The sequence below is a fragment of the Solanum stenotomum genome, chromosome 8 (genome assembly GCF_019186545.1).
Source record: "Solanum stenotomum isolate F172 chromosome 8, ASM1918654v1, whole genome shotgun sequence".
NCBI classification, from domain to species: Eukaryota; Viridiplantae; Streptophyta; class Magnoliopsida; order Solanales; family Solanaceae; genus Solanum; species Solanum stenotomum.
This window is the reverse complement of record NC_064289.1, coordinates 56064832-56079134: the sequence shown is the minus strand read 5'-3', so window position 1 is coordinate 56079134 and position 14303 is coordinate 56064832. Positions and strand designations below refer to the sequence as shown.

At 27.6% G+C, this 14303-nt stretch overlaps 1 protein-coding gene across 1 annotated transcript; it reads left to right on the top strand.

Moving 5' to 3' along the window:
* Window positions 1-9772: 9772 nt before the first annotated feature.
* On the top strand, window positions 9773-13318 carry LOC125873116 (protein SULFUR DEFICIENCY-INDUCED 1-like). Its single transcript, XM_049553993.1, has 4 exons — window positions 9773-9965; window positions 11348-11560; window positions 12068-12223; window positions 12756-13318. Exons 1-4 carry the CDS (start codon window positions 9879-9881, stop codon window positions 13161-13163), a joined length of 864 nt encoding a protein of 287 aa, XP_049409950.1. The 5' UTR covers window positions 9773-9878; the 3' UTR covers window positions 13164-13318.
* Window positions 13319-14303: the final 985 nt, after the last annotated feature.

Here is a 14303-nt window from a genome sequence, read left to right as displayed (position 1 = left end):
TATATCAAGTATTTTCCCTTTTTTTTAGTTTGGCCGTATTTTATCATGAAATTTAAAGAAAGTAATTTTTATTTTTTAATATTTGAAAGTTGGAGTAGTTTTTGCTTTTTATTTTGCGACTCAGCTATAAGGTCTACGTATATTTTATTTTTTTTCAAACGTTAGAGTAGAAGTTTATTGGATACGTGGTTACTATTGTTGTCTGAGAGTTGTGTTTGGTGATGCATACAAATTGTTTATTGTTTTTCAAATACTTTGAAAATTTTGAAATTCAATTTCAAATTGAGTTTCGAAATTTCATTGTCAAATACTTATTTGCTCGTTGTGGATTTTATATGTTCTGATTAATATGAATATTTTATCATAATATTCATAGTGATTGATGTATAGTCTTAAATCTTGAGAAATAATTAGAGATTAAGTAAGTAATGTTGAAGATCAAATATGAAATTCATTATAGTATTTTCTTAATATATTTAAAATGACAAATAAAAGTGAAAACTTATTTTTGAAATATTGAATATATAAAATTAAATGGAGAATGTTTTGAATTATTATTTTTTAACAAATTTTATATTTTAACTATCAGTTGTTTTATTTTTCTAAAATATTATCTGTATCTATATACTCTCTCTCCGATCCATTTTATGTGGCACTTTTCAGATTTCGAGATTTAAAGAAGTCTATCTTTGACCGTAATTTTTTATAGATATTTTAAACATTTTGAATTATCAATTATTGTGACTTATAGTAATTTTTACGTAGTTTACAAATATAGGAGTATAAATTTTATTTCAAAAAAATTGAAGATTCCATATAAAAAAATTTGATCAAACTTAAATTGTTTGATTTTTAAAAAACAAAAAATATCACATAAATTGAGACAGAGAAAGCATTAGAATACATACCTTAATTATTAAGTTGTTTTCAAAGCTAGACATATTTTTGAAATTGAGAAAGACAACATGTTCTGAATTTGTGCTGGCAATTAACAAAAAAAAACAAAACATATATAAATATAAAAAGAATTCAACGGAGGACAACGAATTTGTGCTGTAATTAACCCAAAAAGACAAAACATAAATATATTTGCACGTTTCCTTTCTTTTTTTTAATGATCCGAAACAAATTTCTTCCATTCATTTTTATTTATTCATTTGAATATTACACATTTTGTAAAAGAGAACAATTAATATAAAAACACAATAGTCGTATTAGTTAATATACAGTAAAACATCACTAAATTAATACTCAGTTAATTAATAATTTTTCTAAGATATTTTTCTCTGGTCGGGACTTGGGCCAATGGAAAAAATCAATCATTTCGATAAGATAATAAGATAATATATTTTCATAACTCATATATAAATATATGATCTCATTAATATTATAAATTAATAATTATTTTAAAGTACAAATATATCTAAGACAATTTTGGGAAATATGATTATATTATTTTTTTTGTGTTTTGTTAAAATTTAAATTTTGTTGAAGCTCATCTCTAACTTTTCATATTGTATCCAAAAGTTTCCATGTAAATATGGAGGATATAGGTTGTTTGAGAAGAGAGAGTTGTTGGTTCCTTATAGTCATTTCTTTTTTTCCACTAGCTAAGACCAAATTCTCATATGCCCCTTTCGCCATTCCAACCACCTTTTTTTATGTCAAAGACCAGAAGCTAGGCGCAAATTCTCATTGAATCTCGATTGTCTTAACAACGATGTCTATTTATTTAAGTTGTCTTTTCGAACTGCATCATAAAATTGTGAAGAGTTCTAAATGCGACAAGTGTTTTCTTACGCATAATTGATTCCAAATGTATTGTATATCTTCAAATTTAGCATCAACAATGTCTTTTACAATGGTATCCACAACTTCTTCTAAGCTTAGGACCTATGAACGTGTATCATTTTCATGCATCCAATATGTTATTAACGTTCATTTTTGTTGCAATAACTAAGATCATTCATTATGACATCAAGTTCATAAATGACGTTTTCATAAGTGGTTCATTCAAATTCTCTGAGATTTCATCTCCGAATGAATTTTGTGTGTCAACACTTTAAAATAATAAATATTAATTTATCGATTAAATAATATCTCTACAAAATAATAATATTTTATGGTCTCACCTATATTAATTTAGTGAGGTTTTATTGTATAGTTACTCTTACATCTTAAGAAATAATTTGGAATTAAGTAATTAATGATGAGGATATAACATGAAAAAAATTAATTATATTTTCTTGATATGTTAAATGTGATAAGTAAAAAATAAAAATTTATTTTTAGGATACTAGACAAGTAAAAATAAACAAAAGTATTTAAATTATTAGTTTTTATCAAGTTTCACAATATAACTATCCGTTACTCCAAATTTTTATGAACTACAATTAATATTTATATATTAAAAAACATTTTAACTATCAATTGTTTCTCTTTCTTATTCAAACTATCACCATCCAATTTTTTTTTAAAAAAATAAATACATTGATTCTTGAACACTCCTTTTTCTTTATCGTTTAGAAAGACAAGTTTGCAATATTCTTGGGGTCTCTTTTCCTTTTAATTAATTTTAGTAGTCATTATTCTTGATCTCATTATCTCCATTTTAACAAAGCAAAAGTAATTTCTTTTTTTCACAAAAAAAGAGTAACTTTTGTGTTCATGGTCCATGCAAAATTTTATTTAAGTTTTCATATTTGCAAAATGTATCTTCAAGTTATCAAAAGTGCGTATAATTTAAATTTAGTTATAATATATTGAAATTTACGAATTTACTTGCATCAAATCAATTTTAGATATATATAATTCATATTGAAAATATTCGTGTATGAAATTTGGCAATAAATTTTTTTATATATATATTTTGCCTAAAATTTAACTTGTTGATGTCTAACTTTCAACGTTTTTATTTGAAATTAAAATTAGATCTTTGTCTTAGTGCATGTGCCAAATCTGTTGAACCCCAATGTAGAGCTGTTACGGAGATTTTTAAAAGATTCTCGATTTAAGTAAAGCAAATTAAAAATTTAATTAAAGGGTGTTCAAAGTCAAACTAATAATTAAATATATACTCCATTTGTTTTAATTTATGTAATATTTTTTTGTTTTTCAAGAGTCAATTAAGTTTGACCGAAAATTTACTCGTGAAATTTTTAATTTTTTTAAATGAAATTTATATATTCGTAAACTACGTAAAAAATATTATTAGTCATAATAATTGACAATTCAAAATAATTAAAAGATATATGAAAAGTTTACGATCACTTATTTGAATCTCAAAATTCGAAAAGTGTCACATAAATTGAAACAGAACGAGCAATATTTTAATATTTTCAGCACATGAGATGTCCTGGATTTGCAAGTTTTCCGGTTGGCGAATCTTTACTACATATTTTTTATTTTTCCTTATTTTTGTTGTCATGAGTTGGAATAATAATTTTGTTAGTAGAATAAAATATTGTGAAAAAAAAAATGTTTACGAATTTGAATGCTTAAAACTTTAAATTATACTTCATTAACTTATTATTATTTTTTATTTCCTGCATGATGTCTAATACTTGTGTGTTTTTTTTTTTGAGGTTTGATACTTTTTATTACTTGTTTTTGATACTACCAAAGAACAGGAATTAACGATAGAAAGTTTATTGTTAATTCTATTAAACGATGAATTAGTGATAAATTATCATATACTATATATAGTTACAAATAATTTAGCGATAAAGTTTAAAACTAAAATTTTACTTTTATTTATGACAGTGCGATTAGTTTGAAGTTGTGGGTGAAAATTTTCAATTTGTGGCAGAGTAATAACAATAAAATGATTTCATATGCAGGATTCAAGAATTTTTTACCAAAATAGTCATTATTAAAATAAATTCACATAATAATACAATTTTTTGAAATTTTACAAAACTAGTACTCCTTCCATTCATTTTTATTTGTCATGTTGCACTTTTCGAAAGTTAATTTGGCTAATTTTCAAAGTTAAATTAGATTACATTAATTTGATATTTTAAACAAAAAATTTAGATGTTCAAAAACTACACGAAAAATACTATAAATTGTAATTTTTTTGCATATCAATATGATGAAAAAATATATCATAAAATGTTAGTCAAAATTTTATAGTTTGACTCTAAAAAAGGAAACTATGACAATTAAAAGTGGACGGAGATAGTATAAACATATTTCTAAGTAACGTTTTAGGCTATATTTTATTAAAAAAATTAAATGGAAAAAGAAAAAAATCTGACGTCATCTCAATTATCTTTTTTAATCTTTTATTCTTCTTTATTATTATTATTTTTTTATGACAAGGGAAATCCACAGCCACTACCCTTTGGGTGCGCACAGGGTAAAACCCCCGCTCCTATGCAATAGCTCACAAAACAAATAGGAGAGGTAACCCGCACTAGGCAAGCCTAGTGCGGTGAGCTCGACCCAGAAGGCAAACCCCTTGCTTTCGCTGGCAAGGAGTTTCGAAGAGATCTCCAACATGGAAGTCCCAAACTCAAATCACTAGGCCACCCCAAAGGGTATTTTATTCTTCTTTATTTGATGGACCAGATTTTTGTCTTCTGCCATTGAATTCAAAAAAAATTCAATGTCTGCTTTTCATATGGCTTGATATGTGTTATTTGATTCGAGGATTTTTTGAAAATAGTTTTCATGTTTGTATAAGATAGGGATAAGACTGCATATACTAGTCAAACCTCATAAAACTATAACAAATATATTATTATTGTTAAAAATGTGTGTGATGAGCATCTGAAAATAATTATTCTTGAAATTCTATATTTTTTGTTACTTATTTCATTTTGACTGGGAGGGTTCTATTAGATATGGATTTTTGTGTATTTATTTCATCTATTTCATGACCAAAGCATGGATTGATACATGTTACACTACGTTTAATTATTTCCTTATGGTTCATGTATATTTCTATGTTATTATTGTTATTGAATCCATCAAGGCTTGTAGCTATAAATCTTGTTTGGATGGTTATTCCGTTTTATTTCACAATATATTTTATTTAAGTCAAGATTTGTTGGAAATAATATCTCTACTGTCTACAGAGATAGGGCTACAGGGGTAAAGGCATGTTGTTGTATTGTACTGCATACTATTATTTTGATGAATAACGTTGAGTTGGTACATAATGTCATATATCAACAGATTATTTCATAAAAGGGAAAAATCAGGGGAGGAGAAGGTAATGATGCGATCATATCAAATCGGTCGTTACATAAAATGAGACCTTGATGGTGGTACCTTTATCTTTTCATTTTGAGTTGTTGTGATAAAATTTTATATTGATCAAATTCTTTAAAATTCTTGACACTTTTATATTGAATATTCTAAGAATAATGTATTTTTGAAAATTTTGACACGCGAATATAATATTTTTTTTGAAAAATCCGAGCAACATACATGTTGCAAGTTGTAACAAGGATTCTGTTATTCCCTAAATCTTGATTTGTGCTGTTTGTATGTCCAGTTTGTTGCACAGGACTTACAATTAGATGCTAATATTAAGATATTTCTTCTTGTCTGTTAATATAAAATATTTATTTTTGAATTGTACAAGTACTAATTATTAGTTGTTGAATCAGATAATTAATTATATTTTGATAAGTAACATGCACATACACCTTGACACGATAGATGAGGAATTACTCTGAATCTTCTTTTTTTGCGCTATAATTTCGCAAAGTCGATGACTATCCCTTTTCATTGTGCATTTCTCGAACTAAAATGACGACTATAGAATTGAATTACCTCTTCAAAAAACTGCTCGATTCATACCTTCCACCCACAATTTGGGCCTATCCACTAATATTCTGAGTTCGGAGTCAAAATGGTCACTTTTTTTCTCCAAAATACATAAAGGGCCACCCATTTTTTTTTAAAAAAAAACTGACAATTCACTTCTAAGGGAGCGAGATCATTTATGGTTTTAACGGCCGTAACATATCCAATTTTCTTTCTTTCTTTTTCACTGCTCAGTCAGCGAGAAATGTTAAATTTTTTTCTAACATAATCGCTGCTACAACAGTGAGTTACTTACAAATTCAATTTTTATTTTAAATAAAATCACTGCTCCTAAAATAATAATTTAAAACATAAAATCGCTACCCTGCAGCAATTTCCTTTAATTTTTTTAAAAAACATAAATCATTGCTCCAGCAACGTTTTTAAAAACTTAATTTTAAAACTAATAACCTATAGACAATTTTGTTTTTTCCTATGTTGGTTTAGAATATGAAATATGTAATGGAAATACATTGGAATATTATACTAATTAATAGTACATCTCATTTGCTATCAACTCTTAACAAATCAAAGTGGGAATTAATAATTCCAAATTTACAATTAATTAAATTGATTCTATGTCGATTTAGAATATATAATATGTAATGGATATACATTGGAATATTATACTAATTAATAGTACATCTCATTTTCTGTCAACTCTTAATAAATCCAAGTGGGAATTAATAATTCGAAATTTATAATTAATTAAATTGATCTATTTTAATTTGAATTTCAAAATTAATCAGTTTAATTCTTGAAAAGCAAACATGATCACTTTATGACATTTGACTTGGCATTATCCCAGCTAGAGTTGCACAATGTAAGCATAATCTCTCTTTTATATTCTAAATCGACATAGGCAAAAATAAAATTGTCTATTGCCTATTAGTTTTAAAATTAAAGTTTTATAAAACGTTGCCAGAACAATGATTTATGTTTTTTTAACTACAGGTACAACGAGTTTTAAATATATTTTTTTATGAAACTCGCTGCTTTAGTAGCGATTTTATTTTAAAAAATAAAATTTGTAAGTAACTCACTGTAGCAACGATTTTGTTGGAAAAATTAACATTTCTCGCTGACTGAGCAGCGAGAAAGAAAGAAAATTGAACGTCGTTAGCTGCGGTTAAAATCACAAAGGATCTCTCGCTCCCTCAGGAGCGAATTGTCCTTTAAATTAAGTGGTCCTTTATGCATTTTGGAGGGGGAAATGATCATTTTGGCTCTAGACTCGTATTATTCTATGGCTTCCCATGGCACGCACACATACCACACCTAATATGAAATCTTCCTCGAATTGTCATATCAATCAACATGTGATCACTCAAGAGACTGTTGAGTTATATCCCTTCCCCGTCCCATCGAAAAATAAAATTGATTAATCCTAAGTCATCATGCTTTTGAGGATGAATGGTACCGCACGCAACCCAATCACATCACCTGATGATAAGAATTTAATATGAACATATGTGGCAGGTTGTGTAAAGAAAGATAGAGTCTGGAGTACAATGTTCCTTGTGTTATCCATCACCATTGTTGTCTGGTGTTTCTACTTCACAAAATTAGGAAGAAATATATAGAAGTAAGGCGAAAAATAATTTTTTTGAGTTGAAGCTAATTGTGTTAAATTATAGAAGTTCATGTGTAGACATTGAAGATTTGTGAGACTCTGCAAAATATGTTCAATTCTAGTTGGACTCTTCAAAATGTATTCAATTCTTGTTAGAATTTTGGAGGCTACTCTAACCCTTAACTCTAGTTTATATCTATATAAAGGGTGTTATATTTTTTTAAAGAGAAATTTCGAATATTTCACAAATTCATAGAATATTTGAGATAATAGGACTGAATCTGATGAGGAGTAGATTGTTATGGTTATTGTTTATCATAGAGATGTTTATTTGTTTGACTTGTATAGTAATAGACTAATAGTTATTTAGTCTTGATTTGGATCGTGAAGTTTCTCCCATGTGATCAGGAAGTCACAAATTCAAATCTTGAAAACAACTTCGGGTAGAAATGTTGCATACAATAGGCCCTTGTGGACTGTGGTCAAGCCTTTTTTCAGACTCTACGCATAGTAATAGCTTTAGTGTACCAGACTGCCCTCTTTTTGAATCATGTTTGAGTTTTTAGACTTGATTGAATAAGATTTGAGTTTTAGATGGTACATAAGTAGTTGTTTAGTTATTTGTGTTTGGTTATGAAGGGTGATTAGGGCGTCGTGCGGAAGCTTACAACTGCAAATAATATGGTTGATAAATTAGACAACACATAAAACTATACTAAAAGATATAATATTATTATTTGATATGACCATTGGTCTACATAATTAAAAACTAATAAAAAGCATAAAAACTGTAGAGAGAAAATCTCCCCATAAACAAAACTCTTAAACGACTATATTGTGGATTATATTGTTATTGTGTTAGAAGAAACAAACTTATATTTATAGAGTCCTTAAACCTTTTCTTACTAGAAAAAGAGTCCTAAAAGGAGAGAATAAACCAAATATGAAAGAATATTATATTTTCCTTTCAGGAAAAGTAAAAACATTTATGTTAATGTTTTGTCTTTTCTTTAAGGAAAAATAAATCTTAAATTATGGTAAGAAAATCAGGTCAAAATCCTAACAATTTGAATGTAGCGTCTATTGAAAACAATCTCTCTATATTCGAGTTAAAAATAATCGATCAATGCATAACAAACATCTTAAGTCAGCAATGGGATTCCATTGTGCAATTCTATATTTGGTAAGAAGTATTCCATAGATAGTCATATCCAAAATGAATGTCCACTAGGGAAATTCATAATTGTAACACAACAAGCACTTTCATTTTTCACAATCAAATTGCTGGTAATGTATTACAAGTAAAACTCAATGATAGCTACAGTAATCAAATGCAGATTCAAGCTTTCAAGTTAATAAATTTTGAGCCTTATTTTATATATTAAAACTATACGAAAAATGCAAGAAAATAATATATTGCCAATATATATAACATAAATTTATCGAGTTTATGTTAACCCTCAATTTAATCATAGGTAATAAATTACATGACTTTGCTTTTCATTCTAAAAGATAAGGGTTAATTTGCATAGCTAGACTCTTTAGGTGTCAAATCTGAAAATATATGAAAATCAAAGGGTCTATGTGCCTTCATCTTGTGAAGTTAGAGGGTGGGTTGGAAAAACAATCGTCATTTTGTGCAGGTTCAAATTAACTCACTGCTAAAAAGTGTCCAGGTTCATTATTAGATCATTTTATTTATAAAAATAATAATAAAATTTAGCTTATATCTAGTGACAATTTAAAATGAATTTTCAAACCATAATTGTGCAATTTAACCTATAGTAAAAGATTATTTTGTTCCTTTTTCAAGTTATTAATTCCACAAATTATGAATAGCTAACTTTAAATATTTTAAAGTAATCTAATAATATATCTATAAATGTACAAAATTTAAACTCATTAAAAGATGTAATACATAAATATGTCATCAAATTTGGTCTTGGGTCTCATTTATACCCTCTGATTTTGTGTATGCACAAATAGACAGTCAACCTTATATAAAGTTGAACAAATAGACACACGCTTCCAACATGACAATTTGTATCCTATGTGGTGTCCTACGTGTACTATTCCTCGTAGGACTTATGTATATACTTGTTCAACTTTATAAAAGTTTAAGTATCTACTTGTCCACACCCTAAGTTCGAGGGTATAAATGAGAAATCAAGTTAAAAAATATACATTAATGTATCCGTCAACTTTACCATTTAAAGCTGTCGAAAAAAACAACTAGCTAAGTAATATAGACGGATAGTCATCTAGGTTCAATCTTGGAGCCCCCAATGATGAATTATTGGTGTAGATTGGGAAATTTTTTGTCTCCTATATATGTTTATTAATGAATCTAACACCAGATTCATGGATCTTATCACTTTAGCTTTTTACATATGAGTATCAAAAAATCAAATATAGAACTGTATATTATACACAATTACATTTCTATTGAAGAAAAAAATATTAAAGACTATATATTATAAAAAGAAAGATGGATAAGAAAGAGGAAGAACAATTTCATGTATTTTATAAGGTTCCTTCAGGTGATGGACCTTATGTTAGAGCCAAACATGCTCAGGTAATAATTTTGGTTATTTTTGCAAAAGTATAATTTTCGATCGTATAATTTTTATTTCACACTATCAGATCAGATATACTTACTTGTAATTGTTTATATAGAGTTACTATATAACATGTTAAAGATTTACTGATAGTATTAAAATTCATAAATGTTCGATCGAGCCAAATATGCTCAGGTATAATAATTGGTCATTTTTGTAAAATATTTTTTTTAGCTATTAGATATAATTACATGTAAATGTTCATATAGAGTTACTGTATAACATGTTAAGGATTTACTGATAATATTAAAATTCTTTGTACTGATAAATGTATATACTCAGGTATAATAAATTGGTTATTTTTGTAAAATATTTTTTTTTTAACTAGTAGATATACTTACATGTAATTGTTCATATAGAATCATCATATAACGTGTTAAAGATTTATTGATAGTATTAATTTTTTTTAATACAAATCATGGATGGTCAGCTTTAGTTAAATTTTTTTGTATCCATTAAACTCTTTTTGTACATGATAAGTTGAATCAGTAAGAGATATTAATTCTACGTGTATTACCTTTTATTTCAAGTCTCGTTTGAAGCGACCTTTATATAAAAATAAAATTCTAACTATTAAACTTATTTCATTTTCTTACTCGAGATATCTGAAATAGCTGTGTGAACTAGCGTATACTTAAGTAAGACAATCTTTTGTACTTATAAGTATTTTATTAATTACATTTACTACTTATCTGCATCATTTATTTATAATCTGTTATTAAACTAACCTTGTACTTAGTACAACAAAATCACCACTTGAAAGAATTATTGATTCATTATAATTACCTTTTTAATAATCAAGTAATGATTAATAATTTTCATAAAAAAAATTACTTAATTATCTACAAATAATCTACTTGGGTAACTAGTTTTTTCACACTATTTTTATGCATATATAGAAGAGAACTTAAACTATGCTTGTTTCTGCCTCTCCTTTTTAAATTTGTTCCGAAAAACGGTTTTTTCTTAGTACATGATTTTTCAGAAAAAAATTTCTATCAGGTTACGTTTTTATACAAACCACTCTTTTCAAACTTTACTTGTACATGGAACCAAACTAGATATATTGTAATTGTTGTAATAGTGTCACATAGCCATATACAATAACACACTAAGGGGTCGTTTGATATGATATAAAATTGGGATTAACTTTATTGTATGTTGGCTTGAGGTATTAGCTAATTTCGAAACAATTTTATCCCATCATTTCAGTATAATTATCGTATATGGAAAATGAGATATTCTTACTTATCCTCTAACTACTTTGTGATCATACTCATCGACTCATTATTAGATACTGACAGTGTAAAACGACTTTAATATAATTATATTATTTCAGCTAATTATGAAGGACCCAGAAGGATCAATAATATGGTTTGTGAAAGCAATAAATGAAGGGGACAGAGTGGACAGTGCACTAAAAGACATGGCAGTTGTGATGAAGCAATTGGATAGAAGTGAAGAAGCCATTGAAGCAATCAAATCTTTTAGATACCTTTGTTCTAAACAAGCTCAAGAATCCCTAGACAATGTCCTCCTTGATCTCTTTAAGGTATAATAACGTCGTTTGTTCTGATATATTTTAGCTGTTATAGTGAAATATCGTCAAAAATATATATAATATAATAACATCACAAATGAAGTCAGGTAGGATCGAGAAATTCATCTAAACTCCTTTCGATGGAAAATTAGATTGTTTATATTTTTGATTAAATTTTCTATTATGTATATATAGTAAATAATGTTGAATCCCCTTAAACTTCTTCTTGTATTATTTTTATTCATATTTTGATTCGCCTTAGTTAAAATTCTGGCTCTACCACTGACAACATAACATGAAAATCAATCTTTTTAAAAAAGCTTGGTTAGTATAATGAAATGTTATTATAAAGAGGTCCGACTGTATATATAGTTAGCAATCGGTTGAATGAAAGATTTTCACTAAAAGAATTTAAAATACAATGATTTTTTCGAGCGAAAGATATTCAGATAAACGCATTGCTCACCCTAACTTGGCTCCTAATGTTGTTTTTTTTGTGTGTGTTTTTGGTTAATGTAGAAATGTGGAAAAGTGGAGGAACAAATAAGGTTATTAAAGCAAAAGCTAAGACAAATATATGAAGGGAAGTTGTTCAATGGGAGGCCTATTAAAATTGCTAGATCTCATGGAAAGAAGATTCAAGTTACTATCACCCAAGAGACTGCAAGAGTTCTGGTAAATATCATACTTTACACATTCATTAATTTTATCGGTGGTGGTGTTCATGACGTAACGTTTCAGTCAGAGGATTCAAGATTTAAATATTATTGATTGACCTTCAAATATTTTGTCTGAAGTTCAAACAGAAATGATTTCATTTTAGTCATTTTTGTCCAACTTCAATCATTTCTTTGTTCAAAGTTCATGCACATATGACTGAAGTTCAAGCAAACTTAGTTGAAGTCGGACAAAAATGACTGAAGTTCAAGCCTAAGTAGCTGAAGTGAGACAAAAATGATTGGACTTCGACTATATATGGCCGAAGTTTAGACAAAATGACTGAGTTTTAGTATATATACCTAAATTTCAACTATGTGAAACATTAGACCTAATATCTGATCTTAGACGTTGTTAAGACTAACTTTAGACACATGGTGTTTAAAGTTATCCTGAAGCATATACACATTTAAAATAATTAAAAAAGCAAGCACAAATTAAATGATGACGTCAAAATTGGATATACTTTAAATAAATTGTGCTTTTGTAGGGTAATTTGGGTTGGGCTTATATGCAAAAAGGAAATTTTATGGCTGCAGAAGTGGTGTACAAGAAAGCCCAAATGATTTATGCAGACAGCAATAAGGCCTGCAACTTGGCCCAATGCTTGATCAAGCAAGCCCGATATGATGAGGCCCATTATATCCTCGAAGATGTTTGGAGAGGTAAATATTTAGGTTCTGATGATACAAAAACAAAGAATCGAGTCGAAGAATTATTGCTGGAATTGGACTTGAAGCAACCCCCACCCTTCTTGCAAAACATACCGGGACTCGATTTGGATGATGATTTTGTAAATGGGCTTGACCATTTGATAAATGAATGGGCCCGGCCCAAATCAAGAAGGTTGCCAATATTTGAGGAAATCTACACATTTAGAGATCAATTGGCATGTTGATGGATTTCTAGTTTTAGAATTTGGAGTTTATGGTTTAGATGTTAATATATGAAATAATAAGATGTACAAAGTAAGAGGCATGTAATATGTAAAAATTATATTGTAAATTATAGCATGGGGTAAAGTTTGAGAAATGTCGTAGCTTGTTTGATCAAGTTTTTTAGAAAATAAAAGTCCTTATTTTAAAAAGTTACGGTGTTTGACTAAATTTTTCGGAAAAATAAGTGTATTGACTAGTAATAGAAGCTTTTTTCAGATGATAATCAATTTTGAGTTGCCCATTTTTTTACTATTTACCATGCATAAATATACTTTAAAAAAATTATCATTCATAGCTATTATTTAAGTTTTACAGCGAAATACTTTGCTATAAAATAACTAGGGAGCTCATCCTTGACCCATTTTTCAGTGTGTCGATTCTTTGTTTTTCCCTTGTATCAATTCACATATAGTGATACGATACCTATACGTATCACTGTATTTTACTGTATCACACTAAAATCTCATAAAATACAAGTGTGTGTATACTAAAATACAATGTCTTACAAGTGTATGTTGTATGTATCTTCCTCTTCTTCTTCATCATAATATTTCGTTGTATGAGAGAATTATAAATACAATATGTTGAATGAGAGCAAACAATTTATTGTGATTGTGTGCATTGATATAGTGAAATTATGTATTTTTTGTGTATACACGCTAACTGTATTCATTGATACAATTATTATGCATGAACAAATACAGTTGATACAAGCTACTCACAACTAAAATTTCGTTACGAATGGTAATTATTGAAACAATAATTGCATTTAGTAAATAGCTAGTAAGATATAGTAATTTCTAAAATTTTCTTAATTTTTAAAATGCAATAGGTTTATGCTACAAACTTAAAAGTTTAACCTGAACGTAGATTTAGAATCCACCTCCTTATAACAATACATGAAGGGTTCAGAAAAAAAGAAGAAGGCATTATTAAGACAAAATATTTTGTCCATCTGAGTCATGCCATATATAGAAGTTTTGACCAAAATAAGCTATTTTAAAAACCAATTCACCAAACTAATACGCTTTTTAAATTTTTTACAAAAGTAGTATAAACGTACTTCATGGTAATGTTTTAGGTTATTTTTAATTTTAAAA

Bases quoted from the DNA above. Each gene is read 5' to 3' on its own strand.
- LOC125873116 (XM_049553993.1), top strand. From the start codon at position 9,879: ATGGATAAGAAAGAGGAAGAACAATTTCATGTATTTTATAAGGTTCCT. The intron at 9,966-11,347 runs GTAATAATTTTG...ATATTATTTCAG, and splicing joins TTAGAGCCAAACATGCTCAG to CTAATTATGAAGGACCCAGA. The intron at 12,224-12,755 runs GTAAATATCATA...GTGCTTTTGTAG, and splicing joins AAGAGACTGCAAGAGTTCTG to GGTAATTTGGGTTGGGCTTA.